The following is a 24,237-nucleotide window of genomic DNA, read 5'->3' as shown; positions in this document are numbered from 1 at the left end:
GATTTTTAGACATTGGTCTATATAATATCATTTCAAATTGATGATTTGATTTAACTTTTTTGATGAAATAAATGAAATTGAACCAGCCCTACACCTACAACTAACAATATGTAATTAGCTTTTCTAATGTATTTTTTGTTCAATACGGCATAATATTATATTATAATATTCAGTTAAAATTTTTTTCTATCTTTTAGGGAAAAATATTGATTACTTAAAAATGATGGCAAAAAAATGTCGTCGTTTAATTTCAATCTACTATTTTAAGGTATAAGGAACTTTTGGAACACCTGGTAATTCCAACAATTGTACCATTGTACATAAAATTAAACTTCTGCCTTATGAATATTTTATAGGTAATATTCACAGAAAACCGGACGTACCGTAACTTACGTAACAAACTTAAATACTGACCAATGTAGGTCAATATCGCCTATCTGGCAACCCTGTACACGCCGTTGAGTTAATTAATTCCTTTCACAAGTTTCACATACATACCTAAAATATCACCGTTAACCAAACATACACACATCCCGATCTCGCAAATAAAGAATTCACCATTGTTATCACTTAATTCAAGTATACACATTGATAAGAAAGTTTAAAAGTGATGGATGTAAAATTGTTCGTTGTCAAGTGAATAAAAATGAAAGTTGATGTATGCGCTAAAGATGATACTATAGTAGCAATAATCAGTGGCGTTCAAATATGCATACATGGCAGATTCGTGACTAAAGACAACAATTTCGATGTTATGTGAGCTACTTATAATGAAGTTCCGTTAAATAAAAAGAATACAGAATAATTATACAAACTCACATATGTTTTAATGTGTATACAGGGTAGCGATAAAATATCATAACGTATAATAATTATGAGAAATTTTATGTTCAATTAGATTTTGTGACGTTGTTTGGATGAATAAAGATTCATTTCATAAATTCTAAATAACAATAATACTAAGAAAACTATCGTTCACAAGTAAAACATGACAAACACAATATATCAAATTTCGGAGGGCAACGAATTTGTATATAATATCACATTATATTCCTAGCAGTGGAAGGAGCTTATTATATGTTAAGTTCAGACGTCTACGCGCATTGTAATCTGAACGAAACAATCAAATACTAAAAAGTCTATTTCTATCTACATCTACCTATTAAAAAATTATCTGGAATTGAAGATATTCTCTGGTGTTTGGGCGAACACTAAAAATTGTTTACATTCTGTCTTTGAAAAAATTCTTTGTGAAACCACTACTCCTTTTTGATATTTATTTATTCATATTCATATTTATTCATATGTTCATTACTTCTGTTACTTCGTTCTTTATCATCAATAATTTTTCTCGTGTTAATTCCCGTTTTGGTTTTGAACTCTTTTATTTTAAGGTCAATTCTCATAATGCGGAGATTAAGTGCTTTCTTAATTTTGAAAACGATTGCTATTTGTATTTTTCTCACCATAAAGTAAAAATGAATAGAGTGGAGTGTATAACCACCAGTTGGATTTGTCAGAAATAGTTATTCTGTATCACATAAGTATTTCGATAGATATTTTATTTATTAGTAACAAAATAAAACTACCGCCCATTCGACCTCTCTTACGTCAATCGTCAGCCTCTGAAGATTATAACAATGGTAATCGAAACGTGCGTGTAAACACTCATAAGTACAAGTTAAATGTTAAATTATTTCATTTTAGGAGCTTGTTCTCTCGATTAAAAAAGTGAACTGTTCTTATGCAAACTGTCAACCATTGAAAACCAATCATATCAAGAAGACCGTGGTCATGTCATTACTTACATCGACTCATATCTAATATAATGATTGACTTTATAATTTAGTTACTCGAAAATTTCTTATCATACTTATAACTGGCACATGTAGGAGAAACAACAAAAAAGTTAACAAACTCTCCTTATAATTTTGCCACCCGATTCATATTTTATATCACTGGTGAGCAAACTTTTTTGTTTCATAGACCACTAGACTAGAAAATTTTGCTGGATCCAGTGTACCTTGCGTTCACTTTTCTCTATTAAATTTCGGAAACAAATGAGTAACGCTTATTCTTAAAATTCGTATTTATATTGGTGAAGAATCAAACAAGTTCATGCAAGATTGCAAGCACATAAACCACAAGTCATATTAATTTGCACGCCTGGCAAGCGTTGCGGACGGGACGGCAACCCCAACTCTCGACGCGTTGTACTGAATATGGAATATGGAACACCCAAATTTTTACGAGAAACAATCGCTGAGCCCCCATGTTTTGTTACACCCAACGTAAATCCCCATCGACTCCACCTGGACCACATTGGGAATCACGGTTTTAGATGTTAACCTTTTTACCGTCATATCCGTGTTAGTATGTTAGATTCTACTATTTAGATTATTATTAATTTCTTAATTTGTAATTTTATTCCAACATCATCAAATTTTCGTTCTCGCATTTTATTTACACAGTATTTATACTACTCGGTTGATCGTGAAAAACTGAATACCTAATTAACAGTACCTTCTAGGTTGGGAGCTGGCTAAAGACACGTGATGTCGCCTGGAAAATAATAAAGCCAAATATACTTAATTAATTATATAAATAATTTTGCCGAAAACATATAATTTTTGATGAACAATTTTTGATCAAAGTAGTTGGCATGAATTTTTACTCAAAATATATGAGGGCGTTAAAATCTGACAAATTTGAAGGATGCTTACAGTACAATTACGAATTCGTGGGAGTCATATCTCGATATCAAAAGAGGTCGTGTCGAACAACGCGTGACGAGGGATCCATCAGTATGATGTAGAGAATACGCACTATATACGCACTACACCAACACTCATAATTATAGTGTCTGACACGCATTTCGATAACCAGGTTATCGTCTTCAGATATTGAAGGTAAAACTAAAACTGTCTGGCGCGTGTTTCAAGTTATCGTCCTCAGAAACTCAAGTTTAACTTCTTACTTAGAGAAATATAAGCCAATCAGTGGAATAGTGAGTGTTGGTGTAGTGGTAGTAGTATGTTCAGTATGAATATCGCCAATGGTTTCCAGTAAATTCTACTCAGTAAGATGTATAAATCAAAATGCAGAGTTAGGAGTGGAAACATCAAGGTTCACCACCATCGAAAACTTCAAGATGCCAATTTCAGCAAGAAAAGTCATGTAAATATAAATAATGAATTTCTGTTAACAACCTCTGCTCACTATAAAACAAAATTTGTTACTTTCACCTTTTATATGGAAAAAACAAATACCCCTCTTTCAAGAAGTATGTATAGTGGTCGACTTGACTAATCCTCAATTTTTTATTTCAGTTTAACGTGCCTCGACAGCGCTGTTCATTGGCACACATAAACAATCATAAGTTAAATAGAGGACTGTTAAGTGTAAGTGTTAAGTGTCTCCTTGAGGTTGGTTTTCATATCAAACTGTTTATATGCGGTAGAATATTCTCTGCAGTCGGTGAGGATGTGCTTAACAGTCACAGGAACTGGACAAGTTCGGCAGACAGGACGATTTTCTGACGACATCAAATAACCGTAAGTAAGTTTCGTGTGGTTGATGCGAAGTCTTCTTATTGTCACAGCTTCTCTCCTATTCAAAATGTTTAATGAAATGTGAGAAGTAGATAGGTGGATGTGGTGTAGTGCTGTAGTACTTTTGCTCCATGTATCGCGCCAAGATTTTTTAATGAGGTGTTTGAAGTTAATCTTCAGATCATTGGCCAGCTGAACTGAGATTTCAGGATGATTCTTTGTGGCTTCTTTGGCATGGCGATTGGCACATTCGTTTCCAGCAATTCCAGTATGCGATAGAAGCCAGATGAGAGAGACTGTTATATCAAGAGCAATGAGAGTACGGTAGATATCAGGAATGTTTTGGATTATTGGATGGTCGGTAAATATGGTTATGATTGACTGTATGGCGATATGTTTATGGGGAGGAGGAATATATTTGAAAGCTTGAAGGATAATGTATAGTTCACCAGTGTAAACACTACACTTATCGAGTTCGTGGTTTGTAGTGACTGCGCAACCCACACCGGATTCAGCTTTGGAGGCATCTGTATAGATAATTAGGTCGAAAGATTTTTTATGCAGAATTACCAAGAATGCTTTCTTCTACAAGAACGCTAGGGGATTCGTGTTTATTGTAGATGGTTAGTAAGGTATCTACTATGGGAATATTTTTTATCCAAGGGGGAGAAGAAGGCAAAGAAAGTGGAAAGGTCAACGAGAGGTTGGAATTTTGGAGTAGAGGTGCGAGCAATTGAGGGATTGAATTTACAGTTGTTCGTGAGTTGATAGGTACGGAAGTGGTGGTAAGTAGCGAATGGACAGGATTAGAAGGATTGGAAGATATTTTAGCAGCATATGACAGGAGAAGAGATTATCGTCTTAAGGATAGTTGTGGCTCATTAGCTTCAACATTGACACTAGCGGCGGGGCTTGTGCGAAAGGCACCAAGGCAAAAGCAAAGAGCGGCGTTATGTACAGAGTTCAATAAGTCCGTTTTAGACTTGGAAGTGGACATATAGATAAAACAACCTTAGTCAAGCTTTGAGCGTATAAGAGCTCTGTAAACTCTTAGCAGTATAATTTCATTAGAGCATTGAAGGTGGCTAAAGGTTTTAATTATGTTCAGCCTCTCTAGGCAAATGCCTTTTACGTCATGAATATGGTGATTCCATTTGAGTCGAGAACCAAAAGTCATACCAAGGATTTTACACTGAGTCACAATAGGTAGAGGGGGGTTATCAAAGAAAATTTGAGGTGAGTGAATAGATGTTCTTCAAGAGAATTTTATCAGCATGGATTTGTTTCGAGAAATGATAATCCTAGGTATGGGGATCTCTCTTGTAGTAGATTTATTGCGTTTTGGAGCAGTTGGCATATAAAGAGGAAGTATTTACTATGGCAATAAATGATTAGGTCATCAGCGTATTGGACATATTTTAGGGGAGATAGGAAGTTGTCACATAGCTCATTTATTGTGAGGATAAATAAAGTAAAGCTTAATACTGAACCTTGAGGGATGCCAGTATTTTGTGGATGAGGAAGGGAGAGCTTACCGTTTGCGGAAACCCTGAAAATTATATCAGTTAGGAAATTATGGATGAATGATAATATGTTTCCATGTAGATTGTATTGAGTAGATAGAAGGATAGAAGGCATAATGAAGGTCTGATCTCGTAAGGGCACAGAAGGCGGTGGAGATTTTGCTGAGGTAGCTGCAGCATGTGATAAAGGTGGGGAGTGAATATTTGGATTGGTTTTTGGTAGTGAGGGAAGGTTAGACATATTGCTGTGATCTTGATTGCCAAAATCACAGTCAATAGTTGGAAAAAAAATAAAAGAAACGGATCAAATATATAAATAAATCTCAGCTCGAGAAAAACCAAACAGTCTGTGTCTCAGTGATTGGCCTATTGATTTCCGGATACGTAAATAATTTTAAAGTATATTTACCAAATTCTATGATAAAAACGCTGCTTTAACAATTTGTTGTATCACATTTTAATTATAGCAAAAAGCGAAGAATTTATTATTGTTGGGATTTAACTTAACGATCTGAACCTGACGAGGTATACAGAAAGTATGAATAATCCTCAATTAAGTCATCTATTTTAAGTAAATTGAAGACAAATATCAACCGTCTAGCCAATGTCGGATTCATGAAATTTCAAATACATAATATCAATAGTTCATGATTTATGTTTATGAATTTTTCCACATATCAGTAATAAAGATGGTTAATGTCGTAAAACAAAATAATAAAATCCTTCGATTTCTGTTACACATTTATTTTGGATGAGGTACTTCTTTTAATAAGAATTTCAGTTACTTCCTATTAATATAAGTTTAAAAAATAACTTTAAATGTTTCAAAAAATGTCGATTTCTAATATGTCGTTAACTGTATGACAACAAAATAGTCAAAATATGCCATATTCATGCAGTCAAATAATTACCCTATTACTAAATTATTTTGACACATTACGGCGGCTCTGGGTCTCAAGAAGCTTTTTCTCGTAAATCATCAACAGCAAGATACTTGGACAGAAATTTCTCATTTCTAAGCGATCCCTAATTATTACTTATCCGAATAACATCAATATCATAGTTGGAACATCGTAAGAAAAAAACATCGTAGGATTATGTGATTTTGAATATTTTTTTCTGTAGTCTAGAAAAAATTGTAATCTCAACTGTTTATTTCGAGATCTTTTGTCTAGAATGGCGGTTAAAATAATAAAAATCGATTACTCAGTCTCAATTACCTAAAGAACATAGTGTAAAATAAATTTATTGCAATAGTTCATATTTTAAATAAAAACTAGTGATAAAATATTCAAGGTTCAATACAACCAATCCGAACCAGCTTCAAGCGACTATGAAATCACTTTTTATAATATTCAGTTATTTCACGCAATCAGTACAACATTTAATTTCTTAATATCATCTATGGCATAATTTCGAGTTTGTAATAATAGTGTCATATTTAGATCAAGTTCATAGTTATACAAAGTGTATAATAAATCAAATATAAAACTTTCAAAGTTATTCTATTTTTTTTGTATCTCAAACAGGCATAATTACAGAGGGTGTCTCATAAGTAATGTCTATTTTTATATGTGAAAATTTCTACGCCTCATGTCGTTGAGATTAGTCTCTAATTCTATAAAGAGTACAATCGCTTCACTTTCTTTTAATCATTCTCTATTTGTTTGTTGACTACGCAGTGAGTTTCTATAATAAATATTTAATGAGCGAACAACACAGAATCGGATTAATTATTTAAATAGTAGACATTTGACGCTTAAAGATCGTTAGTGCTCAGATTGACCACTTGCGTGGGATAGTTTTGATGTGTGTCTGGGGGAATTATGAAGGTGTAGTATAGTACTTTGGAATTATTCCAAATAGCACATCTGTCAATGCCGAGGTGTATAGTGGACAGCAGATGCGAATGTATGAGGTTTGATCGGAGAAATATCCAGGTTAAGTTAGCTGAAAGCGGGTTCTCTTACAAGGCAATTCTAAACCACATATTACGAAAGTTACGAGGAATAAGGTAGAGGAATTTGAGGGTATCGCACTACTATCACATCCAGTATTTAGTCCAAAAAGTTTTATCAGGGTCTGAAAGAGCTTGCTGAACGATGGGTTGAAACTAAAGAATACGATACTTTAATTTACGATTTAACCGACAATATTCACGAGACACCCTTCATATCTTATTTCCAAATAGGAGTAGTTAAATAATGTTTGTAATTGACTTTATTTTACTAAAGATAACTTTTAAATAAAGGTCACTTAAGAACATGCAGTTTCGAAGTGGAGGTTTAAGCTATTTGAAGGTGTGAATAATCCAATTTATACTGTAAAGAGATACAGTATCCCCCTCTGACAATGTAGCAATAAAAGCAATTATATCACAGATAATTCTATATAATAAGTTGATTACATAATGTCTAGAAACACTGAATGAATAAGACAATTAAAGCAATGTTTTTCTAATCTGGGTGCTAGCACGGGAACAAAAAAGCAAATAATTTGACTAAAAAGGGGGCTCAGACTTTATTCACTGGATCAAAACTATTCTGTTTCCTAGGAAGAAATCACTTGAAAGAGCAACTGAAAACCACAGCCGAGCACTTGAATAAGAGTCTACTATATCCGATCCTAGAAACGAGATTTTACGTTTGATATAATATAGTTTGACCCATCGAAAGTGGAGAACTAATATTCCTGAAGCCGTCTCAAATAAGAGCATTCACCAATGCTCTAGGACTAAAGATGTTGCCAATTCTAGCACAGCTCCAGCACGTACGAAACTACGAAAATATTTAAAACTTATTGTAAGTCTGGTACTCAAGTTCAATAGTAACTGAAAAAGAAAGGTGGATTGGAACCTTCGGTAGTGGAAATAAGTTATTTTGTAGGTGGTAAAGTATATATCTCGATTTTCCTAAATTTTTATCCTTTGATTCTGACCTAACCTTAAGTAGCTACAATACGCTACATCTTGGAAAAAAATTATTCCAAATAAATTGTTATAATTCTATAATTCTATTAACTCACGATATAATACAAGGTTAGAATGGTTGACGAATGACAATACGAAATATTCGAATTGATAAAATATTTTAAATCGTTTTTCTCACCTATAATTGATACGAAAGTATCCTTTTCCATACACAATAACCCAGGTTACACTGTTTGAGTAACACCTAAACTGTTCAGCAACCAGTATATTGTTATAATGGAATTAAAACAATGTAATGTGATATTATCTTAATTTGGATTTAATACCTCTAAATAAGCAAATGAGATATCAAAGCGATAAAATTTTTTATCAAAATTCGTTCTAATTATTGTTTTGGTTAAATAATTTTTTTCCAAGAGCATATGGAATATCAGCGGCAAAAATGAAATAAAGAATAATACTGTTACAAAAAAGTGATGAATGTTTTTGACACAAATATCTAGTGATAAAATTTTACGGCATGGTTACGTGCCAGCCAAGCAATTATTCTATTGACAATAGATGGGATTTAAGGTTAAAGTTATTAAATTATTGTATTGTTATCAGTTCTGAATATGTTCAGAATCATTGATAGGTAAGAAAGTGGGTGAATGTTGTTGCTACATTTAAGTAAAATTATATGAATAACTCATAAAAGCAAACATTTAAAGGAAATAATTAATAGTATTAGATAAAGCAGAATGCAACATTTTTTATTTTATTGTCATAGCCATTTATTTTCTTGAATAAATGTTGATGTTTTGACCCAATTTTCGCTTATCAAAATATTACCTGACACTGACAAGCCTGATATATAATAGATCACTTATCACATGAGTATTAAAGTACAATCTATTTCATCAATCTAAAAAAAGCCATTATCAATTTAAAAAATTTATTCTTTATTATTTTACATAAATTATTTGGACATTTTTTTATTCATGATAGATAGAAATTTTTTTTCCTATTTATATGGTTTATAGAGATAAACTGATTCCAAATATTTCACAAAAAATGTATCGGTACAAGTGAATGGAAACAAAAATCTTTTAATAAAAATACAAACAATAAGATGAAGATTTATATAGTTTGAATTCCTTAATACATATTAAACTTTTTTTTGTTATCACCAGATATTTAAACTTTATTTATGTTGATATTGTATATCGAACCTACAGGTTTTTAGTTCATGTAGCCAAAATCTGCACCAAATATTGAAACTTTTACAAAAACAATCGCCAAATTACAAATTCATCGGTTACGGTACAAATTCATGAAAAATCAAATCTAAATATCAAATTTAAATTCTAAATTGATAATCTTCAAAGTGAAAATGCGATCACTACCCTCAAACCCTTTGGAATCAACAGGTACAACTCCCCAATTTTTCAAATGCCCCAAATATTTCTTTTGAAATATCCATTCATTTCCTATTTAAAAATGTTATCGTTCTCAAATTTATTGCAGCAATTTAGAAAAATAGATTATGATCACAGAACTATAATATACTGAGATTTTTAGTTTGGATTCATGAAAAATACAGTTATGAGTTTCCGTGGCAATATTAGTTTGTTTAAAATGGTTTAGCAAATTGTTTTTTAATTATAAGTTGACAGAATTATGATGTTAGTTTGAAATTGGTTAACTTAAATTCAAAAAAATAAATCCATAATAGAACAGTTTTACAAATGATTTATTACGGAGATAAAACCCGAACACAATAGTCTGCTTCATGACATATTTCCTGATTTACCACCGATACTCCAAGAAACAATTGGTAAAATAGAGAAGCAGTTTTGTGAGTTTGGTCATGTATGGTAGATTAAAAATTAAAAAAGCAGATGCCCATGTTTTGACTGATGAAATCAAATTAATGGTTGTGTTTGAGGAAAATCCACACACATCGAGTAGACAGGCATCCACTACAACCAATGCTAATCATACATCGTAAGTAAACATATTTAAAAAAATAAAATGTATCTCTACAATTATATCTACTCAAAAGTTCATGGAAGATGATCTTCATGTTTTATTAATTTTTGTGAACAAATAATGGACATGTTAGAAAACAATATTATTTTTCACTCAACGGTCATGCCAATCAGCAAAATTGCCGCTGATGGTCAACGGAAAATCATCACTGGATGAGAGAAGAACACACGCAATACCCTCAAAAGATTAAAGTTTGGGCAGGGATTGTTGGAGATAATATTATTGGTCTCTTTTTTATTGGGGTAATTAGAATGTCGATTATTATTCGGTTGAAAGTTAACTTTGAGTGAATGCGATATAGTTCCAGCACGATGGAAGGCCACCATGTCACTAACACAATACTTGGTAATACCTAATACTACTAATGTAATATTTTCTAATCGATGAATAGGAAGGCAAGGATCGATAGAATACTTAGCTCAATAACCGGATCTTATAAAACTGAACATTTTAATTTAAATAGCTATAAGGTTAGAAGGTAGTTTTGTGAAGCTTGATGTGAAGAATTACTTCATTAGCATTCATAGTTCTTTTTAGAATATTGACTGTATTGTAGCGAATATCTGTAATCATATGGTTTAATTTTATTATAACATGAAAACGATAACATTTTTCAATAGAGAATGAAAAGAGCTTTCGAAGGTTTTGGAACAAACTGGATAATTACTACTTAGAGTAATCTGCTTAAAGACCTAAAAGCGTCATATACAATTGAGTAGCAAACAGTGCTGCTTTTTAGAGGTCAGCGAAAGAAAAGTATCAGCACTTAATCATATTAATTAAAAAACTAATAAAATGTTAAGATGGTTACAGAAAATAACGAAGAGATCGTTGTGCAATTTTTCACCATCAAGTTAAAATTTTTCGTCTAATTCCTTGAGTCAAATTCTGTAAATTTTTGGTGAAATATTATTTTAACATATTCTGCTACAGTGGTGTTTTATCTCAACTACTTTGTTTATGTAAAACATATTCTGATAATCATTTATTATTAAAAAGTTAGTTAATGAAGTCACAGTATGAATCTGTTAACATCTTTTGGAATAATACAAATAAACTATAGTGACAGATTTGAGAAATAATAAATAATTATGATTACGATAATATCATAAGAAATATTTTTTTCACAAGAACAGTCTGGAGGCGGTGGACAGAAGAGAGTCATCATTTCTATTCAGATTGCATTGTTAAGAGAGTTAAACATTAGGCAGCGCCAATATAAAAGTACTAGACAGACGGCTACTGCAACAACTAGAAGACTGGTTTTCTATACAGAACTTGTTGGAATTTATGGACCGGGCTATCGCCAAGGAAGTTAATCGAGAATTGCAATTGCAATAATCTGCAAAGAAAGAATTTGTCTTAATCTATATTTTACTTTTATAGTCAAATAAGCCACTTCTCTCATGTGAAAAGTTGATTTTAATAAAGTACGTTTATAAACAAAAAAAAATTCCAAGATATGTCTGTAACCAATTATTTTTTCAGCTAACTAGAAAATACAAAAATCTGTACTGTCTCCAATAACTTGGCTACCTATTGTATGTCCTTGAACAAGGATAACAAAACATCTTGAATTTAATGGTTTGCTAATACTGACCGCAGTTTGGTGATTATTGTTAAACAAAAAATGGATAAAGGTACCTACATCAATTAACATGTGTATTAGTTGGCACACCCATTTATTTTAGAAAGGAATAATCCTAAAAATAAAACTGATTATACTGTGTAATCTTCTAGCATTATCATCTAAATCCAAAATATATTTATTCAATGTGAAAAACTTTTTAAACATATAGAGATATATGTCAAATAATTATAGGTCTATATTTGCAAATTTAGCTCAGTACAAACAAAAGCAAGAAATTAAGATTCAATACTGGAGTTCAAATGACACTTACATCAGCAATATCCACAACAATATAATTATAGCGATTGAGTAACACTAACATCCAAACTTTCACATAAAAGTATTTACAGTAACTATTAGTACTCTTGTGTCCACGAGACTCGAACTCTCACATTTTTTTATAATCCGCTCATATTCTATGGAACTGCTTGTGGTTATTTTTGGTTATTCCTTGAAAAAAAATTGATAGAAAAATAATTATAGGAAAAAACTACTCAAAAGGCGAATTAAGTACAATAAGTGGCAAAACGAACAAATATGTGGAACTTCTTTTTTTATCTAATTTCATTTGTCTATTACCATTTACATACAGTAACTCACAACTACGGGCTGCTATTTCATTTTTTTAGTCTTGGCATCAATGATTGTCACTGATATTTTCAGTGTAAAATTTACAATGTTGCACATAACATCAATCACAAATAATGTTCATTAGTGTTGTTTGTAGTGGCAGGAAATGAATACCCTAATCGAGATAGAAAACGGCTCGCGAAAATTTGGTTTACATGTTCGAAAAAGTGTATTGATCCCAATGGAGAATATTTTGACTAAAATAAAACGAGCGTCCAAAAAGGATACGTCAAAAATATAAATCCTTCATCATATATGTTTTATATGGTTTTTGCCGATTTATAATCTAATAGCTAGGCACCTACTAGTAGTTTGTCGATTACATTTCTCCATAATTCCATCGATATCAAAAGTAATATTATTTTCAGTAATTCTCTGATAAATTAAAAATCTCACGAACATACTTATATCGTGATATTTAAATGCAGACTTGTTCAAAAACTGTACATATTACTTTTTACTTATATGTAAATTAATAATTTTATATATCATCGTGTATACTTTATAAATTTGTTCTTAGCAGCTCTTTCTCTTGAGCAAACTGAATTTAGTTTTGTTTGTACTCAGTAATGGTAAAAAGTACGAAAGGGTTGTTGTTAAGTAAATATAAAAAAAGCTAAACATCTCGAAAAACATCAATGCTTCCCCGATTAGTGGCAAAATTGTACACGTGTCAACTTGATACAGGCTACAATCGTGAATTGTTTAGTCTATTTCCTGTTTTCATTTTATTGCTGATTTCTTGCGTAGCGGTTATTAACATTTTAGTCCGTAACAAAATCAGTTTTTTCAATCATTGCGTGTTAAGCGTGTATTATTTGCATCCTAATAAATAAACAACGACTTTTACCTAACATAAACAGAAATTAAAATAGAAAAATAAGAGAAAATTCAACAAAAACGTCGAATATCATAATTTAATGTTACAAACCAACACTATAAGCAATGATAAATATTACCAGTTTTTATTTTTTAACTTGCAACACCTAAATTTTCATGACAGTCTTAAAGTTTGCGACGACATACGAGGCATAGGTCACAATGGCCGGTCAGTGCTGATCTGCTCAAGGCTTACTCAACTTTTTCTGTGTGTAAAGAGTGTTCGTACTATTGCAAAACTTTATTATGTACTGTGTGTAAAGAGTGTCCGTACTATTGCGAAATTTTATTATGTACTTACTGTATCAAAATTCGGAAATATGTAACAAAGCGCCGAAAGTTGTTAGAATGGGACATTAAAAAGAGAAAGAATATATTTCTTTTCCCTCAACTAACAAATTCAAGAAATAAAATTGTAATTGTATTGTATATATAATATAAAAAATATTAGAGAAAAGTTCGAGTTTTATACCTATAAAGTATTAATTTTAAATTGATTTTCTTGCGAGCACTTTTGTGAAAAGTTATTGATTTTTCGCTTTCAGATGGACCCATTTGAGAGTTAAACTCCTCAAGAGACAGATCTTCTTACCTCGTTCCATAGCCGGAACCTATGTGTATGAAGATCACGCCCCAAATTGATATTCCAACTCAGTTATTAGAAAATCATCTTTAAATGTAACTATTACGGCAAACGGAAAGTTATTTTTCATTATGCCTTCCTGGGTTACAAATCAAAGAAATGGATGGAGAACATAAAGAGAGCTGATCCATCAAAAGTTGTGTTTATTATTTCACTGCGGTTCATGAGTTCCGAGACTCATATAGTAAATAGAGTACGTTCGCAAAAAACTTTATGCAAGCGTCAGTGAAAAGTCTCAAAAAGCTATACACAAAGCTTCAAATTGCTGCTTCGATCCATTTTATTATAGTAGAGCTCAAACTACCACTCAATCAAGTTGTCTCAAATTGAGTTTTGAGCTGTTATTATCTAAAGCATTATTAACACCAACAAAAATCAAAAACAGAACAGAAACAGATTTCTGCTACTGTTTAAACGTAGCAGTTGATTGGTAAGACAGACAGGGATCCAATGGAACAGTTTAAGAAATACTCAAACATTAAAAGACAACTCATTTTATTTACACTCGGTAGATTGGAAGGTTAATGTGTTTACAATGAAATTACTATATTTCGTGAATTTCTCTTTCTAATAATATATAAAACTCGGCGCTTTCGTATACATATGTAAAATTAATAGGAAAATTTAGAGAGATCGGAAACAAAAGTTAATTAACTGTAATTAAATAACCGAAAAAGGAGTATTGGTGAGGAAATAAATAGCATAAAGTGAAACCAAGATGAAAGAGAGTCTAATAGAACATAATTAAGTTGAAAGAAACATGTATTCCATTCATTTTCTGTCATATTGGAACCTGTTTTAAACTTGGGTAGCTATTGGTCCATCTTTATGTACAGTAATTCACAATGAAATTTCACTGTCACTGTCAGAATAGTTCAATCATTATTTGAAAAATCACTGTTGTAAAGATTAACATTATGACTGGGTTGAGCTAAGCAATCTATGCAAAAATGTGGCTCATTTTCACAATTTTCACATTTGCATTTTTATACAATTTCGAAGACAAAGACGTAAATACAACTCACAATCTAATAAGTTATAACACAGATTAGGAGAAAAGAAATTTCTAAATAAATGAACATGAAAATCCTACAAAATAATATATAGATTAATTATCAATTTCTAAATATAGCTGTAAATATTTTGTTGCAAGGCAATCAGTCATACCAATTCCAATTATCTGACCGCATATGCTTCTTAAATACTACTATACTAATCGTATTTATATAAAGTACACAAATTCTCAAGTTTGCAGTTTGGCTACTATGTATTTATAAATATAAAATTGTGTTTATATAACAAATCATAATTATACTTAACTGTACTGGCAGTTTGAGAAAAATTAGTTAGTTGAATTTTGTTTTGAAACCTTGGTCCAACATTTATTGCCTTCTCAGACTACTCGACAATCGTATGTATAATGAAAAAACTTTTATGTATAGAAGTTAGTTTTAGTTAGTACCAATTTTGCGGAGCGGGTATCAATAAGCGTTTAAAAGTGTGTACCTACGTTGAAAGCGGAACAAGATACTAAAACCTGCTGTATGAGACAGTCGCGTTAAAGGGCAATAAATTCTAAAAGGTTTCAAGTAAATAAAATAACCATATATTTATGTTTCTTTGGTTAAATTCGCTTTTGGAACACTGACTTTTATTATCTTGTTATTTTTCACTTCTTAGTTCAACTATGAAAGCGTGTTATTCAGTTATTTTAACTATATTTCACTTGAATATTAGTTTGCCTTAGGAATCATTTTTCAATCTAATCACCTCAACTAATGCTTCCCCGTTACATGGAACTTCACCTGTTTATTTTTATTCGAATACAGTCTAAGAACCGTACGCGGCTAAGTGTTACTATATAAGCTTATCCAGCAGCCGAGAACCTTGATAAACGATAGCGTACAACCTTGCATCTTGTGGGCAGTCGATGCCCAGAACAGAATGACTATTTTGAATCGGTAAATATTTCCATTAATTTAACGTCATCTTCTAGCAGTATATATTTATCTACTCTAATTTACAACGCGAAATTAGAAGTGTTACAGCCAGAACGTAATTTATCGATCCTCAATTTTTGGTAATGGTATCAAAAATTAAATTTTATTAACATGTACTAATACAATTTTAATATGTTTTACAACTCAGTAACCTGAATACATTCCTGTACACAACTCGACAAAAGAAGGTGATCGATGCATTCTTGAGGCACCTAGTTCCAAACAAGTCGTAACTTACGAAATTAACTGTTCCAGAGTCTGTCTAAGAAGATTAACATTGGATAGTCGCCTTCCCATTATATTACGGACGGTAGCTACGGTGAAACATTAACAGCAGCTTCTTGGAGGACCTCCATAATTCGACGGGCAGTATGTAGACATATATTGTCTTGTTGTAAAAGGACGTCCATTCATGTAAGGCAATTAAGTGATAACATGAATATATCGCCCAGCTGTCTGCCGCGAATTAACAAAATTGGTGAATCATTATATTATATAGCCCGCCAAACAGAGTACGTGCCTTATAACAGCAAATTCAATTTTACGTCACTCTCCTATAATCGTAATGTGCCCTAAACGCAATTTGTTGTTGAATACATTATTGCGCCATTTTGGCCAATCTACGAAAAATACAAGAAAAAAATTGTTTTCGTAAGAACAAGGTCCAAGGTTGCACTTTGATATTGTCATGTATGGTCATGATGTTCGAAAAAATATATAAATTATTTCTCAGGGTATCACGAGTAGACTTTAGCTGGTTTCTCTTAGGCAGTAACACGATATATAGAAATGTTAAAATATATTATAGAGTTAAATATTTAAATATGGTTAATAATATACCTGAGAGACGATATCTTTGTTTTCATATTTAAAATATTCCAAGAATTTGATAAGGTAAAACAAAACCGGATTAAAAATAAATAATTTAACGTGGTGATATGTGATCTAAAAACATCGAACAGTTAGGTATTTCATGAAACGAGTTGAAAATATATTGATGTTGCTGAAAATATTTAATGAAATAAAGGATTTATATTGTTCATAAATAATGGTTGAGATTATGTGGGATCAGAATCGTGCTTTGTAAATTGAAGTGAATCGATTTCCTAGTATCAGTTTCTAATTAAAAACTTCCACCTTGCAAATCGTTTTTTCATATGTAAACTTTCATGCAAAATACCAGTTCGGTTTTAATATTTAGTTGATTCGATACAGCAAGTTTTTTATTAGACGATCTGTAAGTACTGGGACACAGATTTTGGTAAATGGCGGTCCCGGAACTCATCACCACTTAGGAATAATATTTACGTAGCGGGTCCTCGGTTCTTCAATTGTTTTTTCGCGTGAAAAATAATATTCAATTAAAACAATTTATTTTTCCTCAATTTTTTCCCAAGCGCGGAACCAGTTTTATTAATATGAATATTACTATTTGCCAAATTTATGTAAAATTTTTTCAAATGATATTGGAAACATGGAGAACACTAATAGAGTAATCACCGTACCAAAATGTTGTCAACATCTGAAAAGTTATCCTTCAGTCAAATCACATTCGTATTTTTATCCACACTTATTACCATTCTTTTACCCAATGTTTTGAATAATGTTGAGTCTCTGTTCGGCTGTAGCAGATACATGTTCCGTTCGCCTTGAAAAAAAGCCGGTAAACTTATCCATATTGCAGTTGAATAACACAAACTACTTTTTCGAACTTGTCACACGATTACGTTCTATTGTGAGCAAACGTGACACCCTTCTTTCTAGTGCCCAAAAGAGTGGAAAGTGAAATAATTAAGGCATCCAAGCTGTCTTGCAGTTTTGATCGATTGTTTCAGGTGTAGATACTTCAACTGGTTCAATATCTCACTTTATTATCATTGAAATCGATGGTGCAGTGTTCCCATAGTATTTATCTTCCAATCTTAGTCTTGATTTGAGTAATGGTAACTTTTCCGCAAAAATAATGTTTAATGAACACACGTGATTTTGCATTTTCTTCTCAAAGCACAAGATCTTGTTCAAATTTTGACGAGAGTCCAATAAAAGATGTCTCTTGTAAGAAATAGCATAGCAAATAGTCTTGCTAGTGAAGAGGTGGGAAATTCAAAATTTAACAGATATGAACAACGGATAGATAAATAAACCCAACTTTTATCTTGTTAAGCATAATGGAGTTCAATGCTGGTTGCCAAATTTGAAATTACGCATACATTGAATGAAATGAGAAAATATGTCCAATTCTGTACACAGAATATGTCAATAAATTATACAGTACTAATTATTTCCACACTCTTGAAAGTATTTTATTGAACATTTTGATTATTTTGTCTACCAACATGTCTGATGTAAGATGATATTTTCTTTGCACAACCACAATTACTCAGTTTATTATCAAAAATCATAATGGCTCTCAAAATAATGAGATGCAACTAAGTGATTAACCATCTTTTTTTTTTTTGGAAAAGTACATAATATATATTGTTTCAAGACTATGTTATTTCTGCAAAAGTAAAAGAAAGAATAATGAAGCGAATCTTCATATTTTGGTCTTTTTGTTGCTAAATCGTTTTGATTTTCGTTGTCTTCTAATTTTTATGACGGTTCTTCTAATTAAAAATTAGTTGTTGAAAATGGTATAAATTTTTTGACGTTTCAACTTTTATCAAAATATGACTTGATATTAAACAACTTGCATAATTATACAAATGAAGACATGACCTGCAATATGATTCTCAAAATAAAAATAATTTTCTCTCATTTGTTATACCACAAAATAAGTATTGTTTAATTCTAACTCAAATTGTTTAGATCTTTTTTATCATTTTCAATTTTCTCGTTCCTATGTATGTGAATCATTTGTAAAAATTCTCTTTTTGTGTATTTGATTTCTTTAAAAATCAATTATATAAATTCGAAAATTCTTGTAAAAGAATCAAATACAAGAACAAGAGGATTTTTATATATAATTCATATACATTCATATACAATTATAAAAAAGATCTAAAAATGAGAGTCAAATATATATCGCAAAGTTATTTTTTTGATAGACTTAAAATCAGGTTGAAACGTTAAATTTATTACATGGTGTGAAAACCAATTTTAAATCAGAAGGGACTTAAAATCAGGACGATTTAGAACAAAAACATATAAAAGGGTTTAAGAAAAGTGTATATATATTTAGGTTCACAAAATTATAATATACTTTAAAATTCCTTGAAAAAACTCATTTTTTTTTTAAATTTTTGATTTACATATAACAAAAATTTGTTGGAAAAATATCTATGTTTGGTGTCTTTTTCTTGATTTATTAATAATAACTAAAATTAATTATAAAATTTCACTGACAAAATAAAAGAGACTACTGCGAAATTTTGCATCAGTGGATGAACAGACTGGTAGACGTTCCGCTACATAGTCTAAACATAGAATTAATTAACGTTTCGTCTCTTTTCATCGGTGAGCACAATTAAATTTGTATAAACGTCGCTTATTATGTTTCAAGGCAACATATACTTATGTATACATCTAATTTCGTTACGAACCACTGTAAAATTCAACTTTTTTATTAACATTAATCATTAGTAACTAAGAAGAAATTAAACAGTCATTCGAAGGATAAAAAAACTATGAGAATAATGAATATTTGATAATTTACCTTCATTTATCTTCAATAAACAATTCTACTAAAAAATTGTATTTGGTTAGAAAGTTAAACAGATTTGAAGAAAGCATTGAAATGATTCTTTTTCATATCTATTGCATCGCTTCCCCGTTCTGAAATAATACACAACTATCAATCCATTTATAAAAACCTTATTCAGAGAGAACTCCAGTATTTGCTGTTTTTCCTTCCAACACTTGGAAGTAGAAGGTGTTATTGAAATTGTAGATACAAACATTTGTTTAAACTGTTGAGACAATTTGAGTCTAATTTTAAGAAATAAACCCACGATTTAAAACAATTAGTAAAATTTCATTTCTTCATTTATTAATACAATAGATTTTGATCTACTAGCATTTCTGATAATCCAGCTTTTGTTTTACGTACGCGGTAAATTTTAATTTTAAGCGATAAAGATTTTGATTTTAACATGAGCGTCAAACTACTTCATTCAAAGTAGACCAAAGACCAATAAGACGGATTTTACCAAAAAAATAGTTACATGGAAGAAAGACACGAGTAGATGAGAAGTACAAATGATGTGATCTCTCTCAGCATTACAATAAATAAAGTCGTGAATAATGTCTTAAAATAAAATAAGAGTAATGCATTACACTACTGATGGAATACCAATCAAATTATTATTGAAAAAAAAAAATTATCCATGAAACTACAACTATACAAGAAAAACTAAATAAGCAATAAAATAAATTAATTGGGGATGAGCTCAAGATCCAAATTATTGATATAGTTGAAAGAAAAAATAGTTGATTAATATATGATAATCGGGGTAAGTGTATCAAGTGAAACTGAGTGTGAATAGAATCTAACATTCGTCCAAATAACACGGATTGTTATTTGAAATTTATAGAATTGATGCCACGTAAATCATACATGAATTAGGAAATTTGATAACCTTGATTAAGGTTCATTGGTATACGAATAAATGATCAACACATACATTTCGTGGTAAAAATTTCTCATTTTGTGTTTCATTCATTGTTTTTCACCCGACAGGTGCATTATACCGAGACCTGAGCTTTAAGATAAAACGTTTCGTTTCAATCGACTTAACTTTGTTATAGACTGTTATTATATTAATTAGTTTTACATAGGTTCATAAAGGATGTTCTTTCACAAACTAGTATTATATTAATTTTCGAACCTTTCCGTCGTCGACCGTAGAGTTGACTGTTCTAGAAACATGATGGCGGGACTTACCTGAAAAAAAAATGGTATATATTAAACTAAATTACAACAATTAATATTTATACAACTAGCGAAATATTTCAAGTGTCACTAATAAAGTTAATGTTGATGTAAAATGACAATATCTTCATGTTGATAACAACCAAGTTATCTGATAATTTAAACGAAATGTATTTTTTACAATTGTTAGTTCGACATTATGTAAAAATATATTTGAAGAAATTCAGACTATTTATATATCAGTTTGACAAATCTACATCTTTATAATTATCAAGTAATAGTTCTGTAGCCAACAATCAATGAAAACAGACTAGAACATTTTCAATTAAAATAAGCAGTTTACACATAAACAAGTAAAATATATAGTAGCGTGGATTTGATTTTCAAATTATGTGTGAAGTAATTATTAAACGGCTATAATATTACACCGTCATCGCGAATTTCGATGATTCTTAGGTACAATTTTTCTTTGTCCATTAATCATTACACTATGTTTACAAGAAAATAATTTTACATGGAAACTTTCAGATACTTTGAATACACTTATTTGAAAATGTCCTTTCTTAAAATGTATGAATTTCTTTTTCATAACTCGCGGCACATCTGTCAGGTAAGGTGTGTGAACCATCTCGAAAAAATGTTTCAATGCTGTAATAAGAACTAGCTTTTATTGGCCTTCCTTTTAAGTTTACTCATAGTAACTAGAAACCCATATATGTTCTATGAGACCAAAATATAAATTTTGCTATCCAATAGTGTGTCACTTTTAATTCAACAAATTCATTTTTTTGAGACCCGCTAAATATTTACTGTTACAATAAGGAAGATAATGTATGGTAGCCGTTAAACCAGTATTGTTTAAAGGTAAAAGGGAGATCAATCGATATAACTTACCTATAAGGAATAACGGATAATCAAGAAAATTTAAAGATTTATGTGTAGCATCACGATTTGTAACAATTGCTATGTATCAATATGCTATAAATGAAATTGAACAAATCAAGAAGTTCTAGGATATCAGCAATTTTGGTAGTTGATTAACATAAATAATAGAATTTAAACAGCGGTCTATGATGTAAATCTTTTTCTACTTTTGACTTAATTTTTATTTAGATAGAAAATTAGAAACGTTTACGTGGGTGTTTCTAAATTTACTTCAGAAAATGGTTGCCAGTAGACAAAGTTATGTAAATAAATCTGAATTAAGTAGTTACATACCAACTGGAACACTTAGCATCGGTTAAATCGCATCAAAAGCTTTGGAATATGTTTTACAAGAAAATTGTATCATTACCATACTTCCATACTTCATATTACAAATGAAAAACGATCAAACTTGTGGATATCTTCATACAAATGATTTGTTAGGAACAAAATTTGGAATTTACTGATTAAACAAGTCTATTCAAAATTTTATTTCATTTTTACAAATGTACTTTTCGATACGAGTACTTGTAGTGGTCGTTGTAATGTAGTGCTATGTCTTTTGACATCCTACCTGCCGATGGCAAAGGCAATGGCAATCCACCGAAAATTACTAGTATAGACTGTCAACGTTTGCCTTTAAGGTGTAGGTCTCTTCTGTTTTATTATTATTATTATTAAAAACACAACACAGGCAGAATTGGAAGGTCTCTTAAATCCTATTACTGATATGGTACAAGAAAGGGAAACATAGTTTATAAACTGATATTCATAAAATAACTGCAAACTCGACAATTTTGTCGTATTTGATCGAAAAATGAGCAGCATATTTCGTACGAGGTGATTTCATAACAAAAAACAGAACATCGTTCATGAATAATCCTTATATAATATATTCATTATGTTATCTTTCAAAGCATATCACTAATTCAAACCATACCTGTCTTGTTCGAAAAAAACGTCATATCTTAATCTAATCTTAGCGATTCGTAACACAATCAAAATGTAAGCAAACCAATTGAAGGTTGTGACATATTATGGATAATACTTATAAATAATTTTGGGTTGATTTCCAAGTATAAGTATCAAATTTGAAGTTGACAACGCTGTACGAAACATAGTTGTTGTCTTTCTTTATCTCATTGATAAGTATGTGGTATTATAAGAGAAATATTTATCTTTTGCATCAATAAACGTAACATGGACTAACAGTATAATGAATTGTGATATAATGTTGTTATTCTTGTTTTACGAACCGCTTCCTTTTCAGCATTTTTTTGTTACTAGAGTGTTGAATTATTAGGCAAGCGAATTAATAACATATGGAAATATAGAGAAAATATTTCTTGGTGTTTTCCAATTTTACAAATTCAATACGGCGGTTGTATAAACTGACTTATATAAGTACGAGGCGATAAAGAAATGTTTAACTACATACTTTTTGTATATGGTAATATACATCGACCGCGTGGGTCATTAGCGTCATTAGTGCATACAGTCCTGCTGAGTAAATAGAGCAGTTGATGAAAGTTTGAATATAAGAGTCGAGGTTGTTTTCACTTCGGCTACTCCGACATTATTGGAGGACATTGAAGCGTCAATGTAAATGTGAAGGTAATTAGGGAACTTTTCTAATATGCTACTTAGTAAAGATTTTATAATGTTAAGGTTCATAGAATATTTGTCGAGGGACGAAAGACTGGTGATACAGGCTGAAGTTTTAATTTGCCAGGGTGGGATGGGAATGAGCTATTGGTATGGCATTCTGGTAGTGAGTAGTATTGTATTGTTAGGTAATTCTTAATTCGTACATAAAATAGTTTGCACCCTAAGAACTTTTAAGAATTTCAATCGTTTTTTACATGTCAGAAAAAGATTGTTTATGTGGCATTTCTAGTTGAGAGGTTAGTTAAAGGTCCAAAAATGTAACAGAAGTTTTAGTCTACAAATATTTCCCTGCAGGTTTAGATTGACGAACTGCGCGCTCTGAAGTTTTCTTCTTCAAGGAAATGATGTTTTTAGATTTTTCACTTAAAAAGATGAAGCTTATTTTTGTCCAATGTTCTAAAGTGGCTATTTTTAAGGTTGCTAGTCTTACAGTAAATGACCAGGTCGTCGTCATATAAACGTGATTTCAGAGGCAGTTTTGATACTTCGTTGCTACTATGATTAGGGTCGGGCTCAGTACTAAACATTGTTGAATACTGTTTTTGCGAAGTTTTAAGTAAGATATTGTATAGTTTACTTTGATTTTGAACAACCTTTCTTGAAGAAAGTTTCTGATGGAGAATAGGCTTTGTATATTCCAACTATAACTGTTCAATTTTATAATCATGCCAGGCGGTGTCAAAGGCTCTAGTAATGTCTGAGCATTTACTTTTTAGTTCAAACGCTTCATTAATTTCGCATTCATGATATTGTCTAACGTTGATCTTCCTTATCTTTAACCACTCTACTATTAGGTTGCTTTTGCCCGTGTCCATAATAATCTTTTGTCGATTATTTTTTCAATTATTTTGCTCATTACACATGTAAGAGAAATAGGGTAAGAGAAATTGGGGATAGTAAATGCTATCTTTAATATAAATTTTTTCTTCACCCAATAGAAGTAACGATAAAATAGCTTT

At 31.0% G+C, this 24,237-nt stretch overlaps 1 protein-coding gene across 15 annotated transcripts in view; it reads right to left on the bottom strand.

Moving 5' to 3' along the window:
• LOC130899560 (nuclear receptor coactivator 3) overlaps positions 1-24,237 on the bottom strand; it is a 414,140-nt gene that overhangs the window by 90,647 nt on the left and 299,256 nt on the right. Inside the window, exons 1-2 of one of the 15 annotated variants that reach the window (XM_057809635.1) lie at positions 8,182-8,251; positions 2,524-2,562 (exon numbers count right to left, since the gene is read on the bottom strand). The exons of 12 other annotated variants lie outside the window; for them this stretch is intronic. Coding sequence is in view for 1 of the 3 variants with exons in the window: in XM_057809601.1 (XP_057665584.1) it covers positions 20,643-20,698 (56 nt within the window). In the remaining 2 variants the exon portion in view is untranslated. Of the gene's footprint in view, positions 1-2,523; positions 2,563-8,181; positions 8,264-20,642; positions 20,699-24,237 lie in introns of those variants that run through there. 2 more of the 15 variants (XM_057809601.1, XM_057809653.1) reach the window with 2 other exon arrangements.

This window comes from Diorhabda carinulata, chromosome 1, assembly GCF_026250575.1.
Source record: "Diorhabda carinulata isolate Delta chromosome 1, icDioCari1.1, whole genome shotgun sequence".
Lineage (NCBI taxonomy): Eukaryota > Metazoa > Arthropoda > Insecta > Coleoptera > Chrysomelidae > Diorhabda > Diorhabda carinulata.
This window is presented reverse-complemented; position numbering and strand designations above follow the sequence as displayed.